This window comes from Nomascus leucogenys, chromosome 18 (assembly GCF_006542625.1).
Source record: "Nomascus leucogenys isolate Asia chromosome 18, Asia_NLE_v1, whole genome shotgun sequence".
NCBI classification, from domain to species: Eukaryota; Metazoa; Chordata; class Mammalia; order Primates; family Hylobatidae; genus Nomascus; species Nomascus leucogenys.
In genome coordinates, this window is record NC_044398.1 from 37,927,252 (window position 1) to 37,941,519 (window position 14,268).

Here is a 14,268-nt window from a genome sequence, read left to right on the forward strand (position 1 = left end):
TGGTGTAGGAAATGGAGCAGAGAGTTTCAGTAGATGGCAGTGCTACTAGCAAGATGGAAAGTATGTTTCCTGTCATCTTCCTTTAGGTCAGCTTGGTGATTTCTAATACTCCCTACATCCATACCCACTTTACATTATTCACTTGCTCTCTCTCCCCTATGGATGAGAAATCGATGGCTTTCCAAAGTGCACAAGTCATCTTGGAGGCCACGACTTAACCTTATGGGTGTTCTCTTCTAGTTTATTTCCAGTGGTGGCCACGTTATATTTGTTCTGTGGTTCTTTCGTTCTGGCTGTTCTTTTCCCCTCCAAAATGCTAGCTCTACGAGCCGCTTTTGGAAACAGATATTCCAGTTGTTTTTCTGCTTCTGGCATCATCATCAATATTAGAAATTGGGTGGTGGGATTTTTACTCTGCACAATGCAAAAATGGAGTCCAGCTCAGTTCTCTTGGAGCTGAGTTGGCCCCAGAAAAAAGTAACTAATTGGGAATAAAGATACTTTCCCTTTCTAGCAGGCTTAGCAGCCATGAGGGTCTGTCATAAGAGATGTGGCCGTGGGCTACAGCTCTGACCAGTATTGGAAGGGCTTTCCAGTCCCAAATTCCACTTCCTTGAGGGCTATGGCTTCTAATCAGGTCTTAACTGAGGGTGTTTGCTGTGCACCAGACAATCACAATGCAGAGAGTGGAAAGCCAGGTCTAGTTTAGCAGAGGTTGAAGCCAGACTGTGTAGCTGCCCATGTGATATGTTTGCTTTTGTGAATAATTACAGAACACCTACTATCCGCCTTTGGGCATTCAGAGACAAACATCACAGGACCTGTAATCTGGGTTTGAGGATGGGAGGCAGGGAAGTGTAGAAGACAGTAAAACAACACCCTGATGGCTGTAACAGAGGTTTGCCCACAAGGCCTTGGAACATAGGAGAGGGAAAGACTCAGAGAGGTGGAACACCAGAGCTAGGCTTTAAAGGAAAGGGATGTTTATGACAGATCAGGTAGAAGAGGAAGGAAAGAGAAGCTCAGACACAGAAAGAAGCACAAAGATGCCTATTTGGGGACTCTGAATAGTTAAGCTGGGCTAGAATAGAACACAGGGATGAAAAGGCTAAAATAGAACACATGAATGGAACATATGGATGAGTGGGGCTAGAAAGGTCACTCGAAGCCACATTGTGGAGGACCTTGAATGCTGAGCTAAGAGAATTCAACTTTATTGGGTTGCCATTCATCGACATCACTGTCAATGTCATCATTGTCATTATCACTGTGTTTACTGAACACTTACCATAGAGGGAAGACTTCAGGCTCTGAAAACAGCAGGTTGTGGTCAAGTCTCAGCTGGGTCACCAAGCAGTCACAGAGCTATGGGAAAATTATTTAACCTCTTTGATTCTTAACTTCCTTTGTGTAGTGTAGGGATAATGTCATCTTCTTTGAAATATTATTGTGAGGATTACATGGAACAATGCGTGGAGCTTAGCATGGTGAGCAGAACATGCACAGGGACACAGGAAGGAAGCACTTGCTAAATGGTGCAGCTACTATCATCAGTTGCTAAAAGCTTTACAAGCATTTTATCATTTAATCATCATAATAACTGTGTAAGGTGGATATCAGTAGACCCATTTTGCAGATGAAAATTGAAACTCAAAGGAATTAAGCGACAGAGTCAACATTGCTGCAATAGTGAGTGTACGTGCCTGATCTGAGGACTGGACCTCCTGCCGCCCACCAAGTTGCCTTTCTCATAGGGAAGTGGGAGGTTACAGAAAGGCAATGGCACAGTCAGGCCAGGACATTAGAGAGACTATTGTCATCCTCAGTCTGCATCTCGAGTCATTTTTGGGTGAATTCCAGAGATCTAAAGGCTGCAGTGAAGACACTGCTACCATGGAAGCCTCCAGAACAGCCTGGCAAGACACAGAGAAGACTGGGTTCAGGGCTACATGTATCTATCAACTCATTTATGCCTAAACTTAGAAAGGGTGCCATTTTCTGCAATTAGTCTGTATTTCAAACACTGAACTAATTGTGTGAGTTTCAAGTAACTAAAATATTGACAGCACTAATAGCCCTGGATAGCATTGCATAAGGGCAGGCTATTTGAAAAGAGCCATTTCCACCAACGAGGAAATTGGTAAAGTAGGACTCTTGCTTTGTTAAATTATAACACATTAGATATTCCAAATACATTCAAAATCTGTTTCCTATGCTCTTTCCCACTGAGCCCATTACACAAAGTATTTCTATTATTCCTCAGTGGAAAATCTCAGGTTCTCGTCAAAATCCAGGTGACTTCTCACGGTAGTCTCTTAAAACGCGCAAATAGGGCCAGGTATGGTGGCTCATGCCTATAATTTCAGCTTTGGGAGTCCAAGGCAGGAGGATTGTTAGAAGCCAGGAGTTTGAAACCAGTTTAGACAACGTAGCAAACTCCATCTCTACAAAAACTTTAAAAAAATCAGCCAGGCATGGTGGTGTGCCCCAGCTACTTGGAAGGGTGAAACAGGAGGATTGCTTGAGCCCAGGAGGTTGATGCTGCAGTGAGTGAGCCATGATCGTGCCATTGAACTCCAGCCTGGGTGACAGAGTGAGACCTTGTCTCAAAAAAAACCTAAAAACTAAAAACTAAAAAGTAAACAGACATAATCTCATACGGAGAAGAAGGGATGAAAAGCAAGCTTCCATGGATGTGGAATGATGGTGTAAGTTAAAGTCAGATGGATTCAGCCCTGGCCTAATTATCAGCTGACCTTGATAATGTTCCTTTTCCATGACATACATAGGCTACCTTGTTTCTCTGTATCTCAATTTCAACTACTCAGATTTGGCCTGGATCACAGAGATCACAGACTCAACATCTTGGCTCCGGAGAGGTAATGAACATGCATAAGTGAAGCCAGGTGAATACAGTAGTCAGTGGTGGAGCTTGTGGCCAAAGGAGAGCACTTGCTCTTCTAAAGGTGTCTGCATTTAATTAAGGGAACATGAAACAGAAATAGAAACCCACTCAAATGAAGCCCACCAAATGAAACACTTCTCTAGGCCATCAACTTATGACCCTTATGAGATACTAAATTCCAGCTTTTTATAATCAGTGCATGATGCAGTATCAAAATCATGAGCCTTGGAGTAAGGCTTGTGTTGGCATGTCAGAGCTGCCACCCATTAGCTATGTGGCCTGAGGAGATTGATGGAACCCTTTTAAGTCTCAGTGTTCTCATCTGCAAAATGGGTGTGATGATATTTTCCCATTGAGAAAAGTAGAAGAGAGCATAGTTGTAAAGTCCTTAGTACAGTTCCTGCCCTGTGCATGTTTGCATCAGAGGCTGGCTCCCCACGCCCGCTCCCTTCCCTTCTAGCTCTGACAGTCTGTGTTCTGGTTCATGGTATATAAAATTCTGAAACTATTAAGTAGAAGGTAATATATTTTAAGTATATTTCCAACTGACATTATACTATTGATAAATTAATAACAGGAAGTTGATATTGAACAGTATGTTAATATATCTGCTCATGAGTCAGAAGACTCAGTACTTTCTCTGGCTGGTTCTGCACTTTATCAGTGATCTAAGAGAAGCTGAGTGTAGCTGGCTTAAGGCAGGGAGGGGCAGTTAGTCATCAGATGTTAAAATGGGGAGGAGAAGGGTCCCTATCAGCTTGAGCTAGGGTCAGAATCCATGGGATCAAAATTCAGCAGAGACAATGAGGCCTGTGCCATGTCTGAATGCATGTCTATGCTGGATGGGGAAGGACAGAAGAGTGTAAGTCCTAGCAGTTTTAGAGCAAGGTCAGTAATAGTCCCAAGTGAAATGAGGACATCATATAATGAATTTCACCTTTTGGGGGTGGGTGAGCTTAGCGTCCAGCCGGGTGGGCAGGCTCTGAGCTGGTGCACAGACATGTCCACTTCCAGGACCCCTAGAAAGTCAGGACCAAGCTGGGAGGTCCCGGGCAGGCAGGCTCTCTACAGATGGGGACCTTCTAGAGCAACAAGCCCTTACTTCCATGCTGGGGACCAATTGGGGACTGTTGTACCAGGGCCTGGAGTGGGTGTTAGGATACTGATTTGGATTAGTCTGGGCCTGGGACCAGAGCTTAGAATGGGGACAAAAAATTGGATGGTAGTCCTGTCATCTGGAGCATCTGGTGGAGGCTGCTTCAGAGACTTGGGGGCCTCTCAGATCAGCTGCACCAGAAGTGGTGAATCTCCAGGCAGTTCTCAAGAGCAAGGTCAGTGCTCGGCCTCCAGGCTTCCCAGCCCTCCAGGACTGGCAATCTGAGGAGTTCAGGGCTCCGTGCACAGTGTTTGCCTTGCTCCATGCGCTGGCATGGGGCAGGGTATGGCCAGCAGCACAGCGAGCCCCTTTGCAGGGCACCTGAGGGCCCGAATGTTGCAACTCTGCCTCATGACCCCCTAACCTTTTGAAAGGCTCTGCTTACTCTCACCTGCCCCGCCTTCACATTGTGCTGTTTCCTTTCCCTGAAAGCCCATTTTCCTCACCTGCCTAGCTCTCTCTTCATTATCCTTCAACACTTCATTGGCACATCACTCTTTCTGACTATCTGTCAGCCCTCTGGGTTAGGTGCGCCTATTGTGTTTTAGAGTAGCCTGTGCTTACTAGGCGGCTATTCTGTCTAATGTCTAAGGCAGAGATGGGCACTAGGGAAGCCAAGGTGAAGAGTCATGGGTCGAGCAGCCACCCACTGTGTTGTGGGGGTGGGAGAGGAGAAGAGAGAGAGAGAGAGAGAGAGAGAGAACCAGCCATAGTGTGAAATTTAACATGATTGAAGTATGGACAGTGCTGGTTGGGAAAGTCAGAAAAAGTTTCTTGGATGAGGGGACACATAAATTGTCTCTTGAGTAATAAGCAGGAGCTCCGCAAAGGGAGGGGATTGGAAAGGACATTCCCAGCTCCAGGCATTATTGGAAAAGGGCATGGTGTTTAGCAGAAGCTGAGACTGTCACTACGGCTGCAGTAAAGAGGGGATAAAAGTGGAGGATAGGAAGAGAAATGGGAAAGAGAGAAATATGCTGTAGATGTGAGATCCTGGACTTCTGTTTACAGGACGAATTGCCCATCATCTGCATGTGATTTGGAAAGGAAACAGAAAGTTTGGAGCAGGCACCCACCCACCCGCATGGTTACAGATCTGCCTAATTACGTTGAAGAAGCCAGACCCTTTACATGTGGATTCTGCTGGTTCCATGGGGGTTGGAATCTCTTACACCTAAACCACGATCATAAATTCCCAAGCCTACCAGGCTGTATGGGCACCGTGAAGCAGCATATCAGGCTGAGGGACCATGGCAAAATGGAAAGTTCATGTTCATATAAAGAGAGACATAATTCTAAGTAGGCCGTGGCAAAAGCCGTAACTTGTCAAGTAAAGCTCATCTGTAGGCCCCATTTATTGCTGGCATTTCATTTACAGTCTTTGATAACTTACAGAGCTGAAGTCACTTAAAGTCTATCATCTCTCTTCAAAATCATGAAGAAAAGGACGTTTTGACCAAATTGGAACAAATGATTAATCCAAGTTCGAGTAGCTCAGTAAAGTCCCTAGTGCTTTCAGAGTGTCTGGGGCAGCAGGCACTGGGCCCTTCTGGTGGTTTTTATTTCTGTGTGAGGACGACTTGGTTCATATGCAGAAGACGCACATATCTTGGAATGCTGAACCCAACACCCATGCCTCTTTAGGGGACCCATTGCTCCAGGACCCAGCCCTCACTGGGCTTTGGGGACCATATTAATCTGGACCAAGAGAGAAAGTGGGGAACAGAGAGAGGGCGATACATAAGAATGAACATCCACAGCTGGACAGCGTGGACTTAAAGGCTAGACCGTTAAGTGGAGAATGCAGAAAATTCCTTAAGGCTGCCCCGCAAATCACTCTGTGCTAATTTGCCTTGCGGGCCCAGCCTGCTGGCCAACCTGGTGACCCTGTGCTCTTACCACTGAGTCCTAATTGCATCTCCATCCCGTCTCCTGCGTTGGAAGTAATATGCGTTAGGAAAATCAATCCATTTGTAGGGGGAGAAACCACACTGGTTTCCTGCTACTGCTCATATTTTCACTAAAACCCCATTTTACTGGAACCAACATTGAAAAAAACAGCACATTTTATTCAAAACAAAGCAATATTGGTATTGACAGAGCTGCAGTGATAATGAGGACGATCAATTTTCTCTCCTCCATTATGGGGTATTGAGCAATTTTGGAGTAAACTTGCGGCATCACTAGACAAAATCAGCATTTCTCCCTTTTGAAAACTTTCTGTTTTTCTTTTTTGCATATTTAGATTTTAAGTATTCCTGCTATGGTGGGGGGAAAGAAGCAAAACCAAAACAAACCCAAACAAACCCAGAAGTCCCCAATGCAATAAGTGAAGTGCTGGTAATAAAAACTGGAGATCGTAGACATTTCTTTGTAATTCTTTTGAATAATACATTGTGATGTTATTTTTGCCTTTTGGTTCATGCAGACTGCATCCCAACTGTCACCCTAAATTGAAATAATGCAGTTACCAAATAAAATAATCGAAGTTTTGGGAGATGAGATATTCAAGGCAAGAGGGTGGATGTTACTTTCCTGTTTTGAGAAGAGAAGCAGGGGCTGGGCTTGGGTGGACGAAGGAAGAGAGAGTTGGAGCCTCGGAAAAAAGGCCTGGAGAAGGGAGTCAAGGACTTTGGGTGGATTTCCACGGGGAAGAGTGAAAGTGATGGAATAGTTCAGAGCGAATTAGCTTTGGCATTTCTGCTTTCAGTTTCTGATCCTTGTTGGGCTACACATGTCCATCTGCCAGTTCAGGCTGGCTGTGCAGATGCCACATTCTGGGGAAGGGGACCTGTCTTTCAGGCAAGACCTCTCCTCCACATCAGTGACATCATGTGCTCGGGAAAACAGCAATACTGGCAAATGGTCACATTTCAGAATGGCAAAATGCAGCGTGGGAAGGAAGTCCCCCTGGAAAGTTAATCTAATGTAGTTTTATCCCCCTTCCCTCAATGCTCACCTTTTAAACCAGAAATGTTATTAAAGATGTCTTAGAGATGGGGATTTCTCTGAATGCCATCAGTGTGAAGCAAGAGCTACAGGGCCCATGTGTTTGGAAGGTAGGTGGGAGGCTGTGACAGGGGCCTGGGTGAGCCATCCAATTTTTAAAACAGTCTAGAAATTGTTGATGAACAGTGTAAATATCTTTCTTCATACATTTTAATCCTTGAAACATATGTGCTATAAAACTGTGTTAGCTACATATGGAAGAACACTATCTTATTTATTTCTGTCACTTACTGCTAGCAACATACTCTTGACCATTTTTGGACAGGGAACCCCTCGAATGACTGCCCGCGTGGAGAGCAGATGGTGGAATGAGGTGACTGAGCAAGAGGTTCGGGGTCAGTCAGGTTCTAGCCTTATCATGTGCTCTTGGCAATTTCCTTCTCTGGGCTCAGCTTCCCCATCTGTAAAATGGGTATGATAACAGTGCCTCCCTCACAGGCTTCTCACAATGATTGCATAATCCATACATGTCAAAATGCTTAGAAAAGGGCATGCCGCAGCCTAAATACCCAGGAGATATTCTCATCCCAGGATAAAATTTGGCCCTCACAGTAGATGCCAGGCCTTGAGTCTCTTCTAACTTCAAGAGCCTTGTGAAATGTGTGAGAGGCTGCAGGGACCACCCCACCCGCTGTTCTCAGATGTTGTAAATTCTCTGCTGGAGCACGTCTCACACTGTGCTGGGACAATGTGTCTGCCCACCTGTCTCACCTTTAATCTGTGAATCCCTTGAAAGCAGGGTCAGTGTCTTATTCATCTTTAAATGCCTAAAGCTTTACTCAGAAGATGATGTTGAGAGCCACTTCATTCTTGTTTGAGAAAGAATAGGAAGAGAGGAAGCAGGGAGGACTCCAAGAAAGCTCTTACTGGGTGGTGTAACAGGTGGTCTGCGATGTGAAGAGACCAGACCCTAGCCCTCTTTAGAGAGAGATTATTCAGGCAGTGCATTCACAGCTTCTCCTGGCTTCACTTTGGTGGTCTAGACCTCATTTACATGGCCATTGATCTCCTTTCTTGAAACTACAAACTGTGGCAAAGGTATAAAACATGGAAAGAATGCTGGTGCCTCAAGTCGGGTTCCCTGGGAGTGGAGCCTGAGACAGGGCTCCAGGTATGTGGGATTTGTCGAGGGAAGGACTCAGGAGAGAAGGAGAGTGAGGGAAGCCGGGCAGGGAAGCAGCTGAAGGAGGATACGCTCACAGCGAAGTCTTGTCTCAGCCGGAGCCCCTGGGATTCTGAGGCATGAATTGCACAACACAGTCCCAAGGGCACTGGCCTCATTGGCTCCAGCCTGGAGTATGTGTGTGTGCACACAGGCATGTATGGTGCGTGTGCATGTGTGTATGGATGCATGTGTGTGTGTATGTAGGTAGGGGGCATGTAAGTGTGTGTGTGTATGTGTATTTGGGTGGGTAGGACTCCATGGCCCCTGGGCAGGGCAGCTTTTACCTAGTGGAGGGCAGTTCTGCAGAGAAGGGGAAGCTGTGACAGGTATACCTCTCATCTGGAGAAGGAGATCTGCATGGAGCACCATAGCATCCACTGGGACAAGGAAAATTCCATTAAGATCTAACCTGTATCCCTCTCACTTGATACAACATCTTATCCAGCAACAAAAGAGAAAGTGGACAGTCCTAAGAGTTTTTGTAAAGGAACATCCCACCCAGTCCAAACCCTTTATCCAGCCTGGGAAGGATAATTCCAAAGATTTATCTTTATACAATGAAAGAATGATTGTAAAAGCAATGTGTGGTATTGGGCTCAAATATTTACTGAGCCCGGTCTATGCACTCTTTTCTATGTGCTTCAAAGGATGTAAGCAGAGGGAAGTAGCTGGAAACCTAGTTCAGGGTAAGAGCACAGCTGTTCATGTGGCAGCACGTGCTTAGGACTGAGAGACAGGCACAGGATGATGGGAGGGTGGGCAGAGGGACATGGCACCCAGGGGATGAGAGTGGCTTCAGCAAACACTTCTCCCCAGAGACTTTAGTTGGCCTGCAGACTTTGTGGTTTGAGATGTCTGTGGTGGGGCCTGTGTCTGTCAAGGCAGAGTGTGTATGTTTGGTAAGTGGTAATTCTTTTAGGCTTGTACTCCCAGGCAGATTCCACCTTTTACTCCGGGGGTGCGAACTCCAACACAGGAACTGTTAGGGGAGTAAAGCCAGCTGGGGGGATGTTGGACCCCTGGAGGGCACAGCTCCCACCCAGCACCAGCCACCTTCCCCCCACGGAGGTGCAAGCCAGCATGGCTAGATCATCCCATCTTTTGAGAGGGGCCACAAGTCTGGATTTTTATGACATCTTCAGACTTTTCAATGCTAGCAGTTAATTCAGAAACTGCTGAAATATTGTGTGGGCCAAACACAGCACGTCTAAGGGGCAGACGCAGCCTCCTGCCTGCTGGCATGTGGCCTCCGTCTTAAGCCACTGACCTCTCCCCTCACTGACCTGGGCAGCTTGTGTCCTGCCAGAGGCTGCCTCCCACAGACTTGCCCCTGCAGGTGAGGAGGGCACTGGAAGAACCCTGAGACAGGTGTGGGTGTAGTGGGGATGGGGCATGGTGGGCGCAGTCTCCTTGTTCCATAACTCACCCCAGGCCAAGTTGGAGCCTATCAAAGCTGCCCACAAGGTATTCTGCCCTGGAGGGCTCACAGCTTCCTTTGGTCACCCCTTAGCTTTCCGAGGAGATCCAGTGCTCCCTAGCCAGTCACATCCAGTCCCTGGTGAAGTCGGAGAAGAACCGCCAGGTCATGTGCGAGGCAGGCATGCTCGGGACCCTCATGGCCTCCTGCCACAGAGCCCTGGCCACCAGCGGCAGCCCCCTGCACTCACGCCTCATCAGAATCTTTGAGAAGCTCGCTTCCCAGGCCATTGAACCGGATGTGCTAAGGTACCACATGCTGCATATTCAATGCCACCAAGCTGGGCAGCCATGTCCTTTGCAGGGCAGGGGTTGCACAATGGGCAGTGGAGAGACTGCAGGGACAGATGCAGGGCATGGCTCTGTCCCGGCATTCAAGGCCGGAAGTCCATGGCTGAGCCTTGGGTCTGTGCCAGGCAGTGTGCAGGTGCCCACAAAGCAGACATAGCCCCCTCTCATGGAGCACGTGGGGGCTGGAGGGGGCTCTGAGGAAGTGGAGCTGCATTCTGAGGCCTGTGGAGTTCACTAGACAAAGAGAGGAGGGAACTGGGCCTGGAAGCCTCTGCCGGGAGGGGTGGGGCTGGGAGGGCCTGACTGTGTCCTGTAGGGAGTTGGGCAGTAAGCATGTAGGGACTGCAGACATGGAGGGGAATGGGGCAGAACCCACCTGGATCCTGCAGGAGGCTTTCCTGCTGTCAGCCTCTGCATGAAGCCACATTCCTGGAGAGCCACAGCAGGGAGAGAAAGTGCAAAGGTGCACAGGGTAGGAGGCAGGGAGCAGACCTGGAAGACAAGAGAGCAGAGGGAAGGGAAGCTACTGGGGAGGGCAGGAGTCTCCTATGCCACCTGGAGTGCTGAGGGGCATGCACAGGGTGGGGGGCCCTGCTGCTTATACACAGGAGCAAGTGTAGAGGGCGCACAGACACCCTTTCCAGCCAGCAGACATGGGACCCAGGGGCAGGCACAACGGCTGCCAGAGGAGGCTGCTGGTTATAGTGCTGCATGGGAAATTACATTAGAAACTTAGAAACAATTGTGACAAGTTTACTTTGTGACATTATTTTTTGTTATGACATCCATCTTGAGGCTCCTAAACTTACCAGCTCTCTGGTCTGGTCTGGCTGGCAGGGCAGAGACACCCTGTCTCCACACTGCTTTCAGAAAGGGTGTTCCAGCGGGGCTGGGAGGTCAGGGAGCTCCGGGCATCTAGGACAGTGGTCAGGACAAAGTTGGAGAACACTGTTACTAGTAAAATGTCTTCATTTGGTCCTCTTGTGTGTTATGTTCAGACAGTTTCTAGGTCTTGGAATTCCCTCACCTCTGTCGGCCACAATGAAATTTCTTGATTCATCTCATGCACACAGAGGCAACCCTGGGTGCTCAGGTGAGGACGGCGGCAAGAACAGGGCAGGTTAATGGGAATTAAAAGATGATAGGCATTCCTGCTGAGGGATCCTTTACAGCAGCTGGGAAAGCAAACAGGTTTAAACATGGTTTTGTCTGCTGCTCAATGGAGCAACTGAGGAAAAAGCAAAGAAATTCCTGGTTTTTGGAGAAAGACCATATGCAGATGGAGAAAGATGACCCCCCCACCCACACATATAAGACAGATGATCCCTTTGGGTTCCAGATCATGGAAGCAGAGACAGAGTTTCCTTCATGACACAGCAGTACGTGGCACTGCACTAGACAGAGGTGTGCAGGGAAGCCTTCTGTACAGCTCACAGCTCAAGGGCATGTCAGAGCCTTGGAGGCCCAAGATGCAGGTGGTACCCCTGTGTCAGGTCTAGTACCTGGGGAATGTTGGCCAGGGGACCAGCTTACAGAAAAGAAAGTTGTGGACATCTTGAATGTAAGATCACATAAGACCTTAAGGAAACAGGCAGGCCCAGTGGAGAAGCAAGAGTGCAAGATCAGGCTTGGGGCTGACAGCTGCGGTGGGAGCCTGGAGCTTTCAAGGAGAGGCTGCTGTGAAGGAAAGTGTGGGCTTGGTGAGCAGACACAAAGCTCCAGTGAGTAACTCCAGTGGGGCAAGCCAGAGACAGAGATGGCAGCAGTAGAATGTGCTATGCTGGAAAAGGGATCTGTGCTGGAATGAAAGAAAAGTTTCTAGAAGGAGCAGGTTAGCAACACAGTTCCTTGTTATCAGACTCAGCAGGGGGCCCGGGCTGGGGGCCAGGGAGCTGCCCTCGCTGGTGCTTAGGAAGTACCTGGTGACTGTACGGAACTCTCTTTCTGGGCTGTGGCAGATACTTTGGGGTTATTGTCAGAAGCGGGACAGAAATGCTTTGAGCAAAGACACATCTCTTCTCTTGCTTGCTGCCCTAGGGTCACAGACTGCACAGGGCTCGGCTGAGGGGCCCTGGCCAGCTGCCCCAGATACTGGCCTGCACCCTGGAGTCACACGGGCCCCGCAGCCCTTGGGGGAATCCCAGGATTCAACTACTGCCCTTCAGACGGCGCTGAGCCTCATCTCCATGACCTCCCCACGCAACCTGCAGCCTCAGAGGGCAGCCCTGGCCCCATCGTTTGTGGAATTTGACATGTCCGTGGAAGGTTATGGGTATGACAGGCTTTCACATGTTTAAAACGCACTTTATTAATTTTGCAGTGCCTCTGATGAATTATAATATTGACTGCAAACTTGTAGTTCCCATTGAATCTCACCACTCATCAGAGGAAAATGTCTGGGTCATGGACACCCGCCTACTCAGCGGCCTCCCAGAGGCTGTGTCCCCAGCTATGGAGGGCCAAGACCCTCTTTCCCCTGGTGTGGCTGCATTCTGGAACACCCTCCCATCCTGCTTCCAGTGCAATTCCTTCCCTTAGGCATCCTACCAGCACCAGCTGCAGTCGGTCCTTGGGACCTTATGGTCTAAGGAGGGTTACAGTGTTGGCAGGAGGGTAGAGCGGGAAGATGTCATGGCCCAGACCAGCTGTGTCAGTGCAAGAGGTTGGCTTGCAGTCCAGTGATCTGAGACAATTTTCTGTTTCCAGCTGTTTGTTTATTCCGACCCTGTCTACAGTTATGGGAACCAGCACTGAGTACTCTGTCTCTGGAGGAATTGGGACAGGTAGGTGTTTTTCCCAGGTGGTTTAGCTCTCCATCCCTTCCCATGTATGAGTCTTCAGATAGCCTTGATTGCAGATTTTTACTTGGTGTTTCAATAAAGTGTGAGCTTTGCTGGACATGGTGGCTCACACCTGTAATATCTGCAATTTGGGAGGCCAAGACAGGAGGATTGTTTGAGGCCAGGAGTTTCAGGCTGCAGTGAACTATGATTGAACCACTGCACTCCAACCTGGGCTACAGTGTAAGACCCAGTTTCAAAAATAGAAAAGCAAACATGAGTCTTGCCTTTGGTCCTGAGTATCTGCAGATTAGTTGTTCTTCAACTTTGCTCCTCTTTTAGAGCAAGGTGTTCTGTTCATTGTGCATCCCAAGGGTCCACCACATAGCTAGGGACTCAATTGACAATGAAAAATTGGCTCATTTTGCTGATGACTGATGTAGGCTGAGATGGACACATTACTGGCCTTAGATCTCTCTCTAGAGAGAAATATGAGTTGGGCTGATGGCCGTTGAGAACATACCAATCTTTGGCAAGTGGCTCCTGTGCACAGCACTGCACTCAGCTGAAAACACACTGGGTGGGACAATGCAAGTGCCTGATGCTGCCTGAGCCACACATTCTGTTAGGAGAATTGGGTTTGGGGTTTCTATGGGATCATGGGTGCTGGGGAGCCATTGCCTTCATGACGTTTTTCTATGCAAGTTGGTACCAAGTCTGAAGACACAGCAGCTGATCCTGCCTGTTCTGTGAGGACAATGGACCTGTCTGTATCTCCAACCCTGTCATGTGACGGGAGGGCACATGGCATTCCTAGACTGGTGCCCTTTCCTATCCAAGTTTCAGCTGAGCTAGGCCAAGGTCCTCTGCCCCACAGAGCACACTGCCTGACTATAGATCAGCTGACCAGGAGCCCACATGTGATGGACCTCAGGGAGATCGAGGTCTTCTCTCCTCCCTTGGCAAGGCAGCATGCCATAATGGGGAGGAGACAACTGGTCATTAGGCAAGGCACCCAGTAGGTGCTGCACCAGGGCTAAACCAGCACCACAGTGAATCTGAACATGCTTGCTCAGCAGGGCAGAACAAAGCCTGAGGGCATGCCTGTGTTTCCACCCAGGTGCCGCCAGACCATTCCCTCCTCCCGGAGGTCTGACCTTCTCCTGCTGGTTCCTGATCAGCCGGCATGGAGCTGCCACTGAGGGCCACCCACTGCGCTTCCTGACGTTGGTGCGCCACCTGGCCAGGACTGAGCAGCCCTTTGTTTGCTTCTCCGTCAGCCTCTGCCCAGACGACCTCTCCTTGGTTGTTTCTACAGAAGAGAAGGAGTTTCAGCCTCTGGGTAAGGTGCTGGCATCCAAAGCCAGTTTCATCCACATGTGGGGGAAGTGGGGCTAAGTCAGAAGTTCTCAACACAGGTGTGGTTAGAAACCTGCTGACCCTCTGTTTCTCCTCATCCTTTGAAATCGCTCCCTTGGGTTCCACA

At 48.6% G+C, this 14,268-nt stretch overlaps 1 protein-coding gene across 2 annotated transcripts in view; it reads left to right on the top strand.

Annotated features, from left to right (window-relative positions):
- Window positions 1–14,268, top strand: part of WDFY4 (WDFY family member 4) — a 293,287-nt gene that overhangs the window by 76,258 nt on the left and 202,761 nt on the right. For both annotated transcript variants that reach the window (XM_030798591.1, XM_003278166.4), the window contains exons 14-18: window positions 9,746–9,960; window positions 11,001–11,095; window positions 12,040–12,274; window positions 12,709–12,785; window positions 13,903–14,124. In XM_030798591.1, the coding sequence (XP_030654451.1) occupies window positions 9,746–9,960; window positions 11,001–11,095; window positions 12,040–12,274; window positions 12,709–12,785; window positions 13,903–14,124 (844 nt within the window). The remainder of the gene's footprint in view (window positions 1–9,745; window positions 9,961–11,000; window positions 11,096–12,039; window positions 12,275–12,708; window positions 12,786–13,902; window positions 14,125–14,268) is intronic.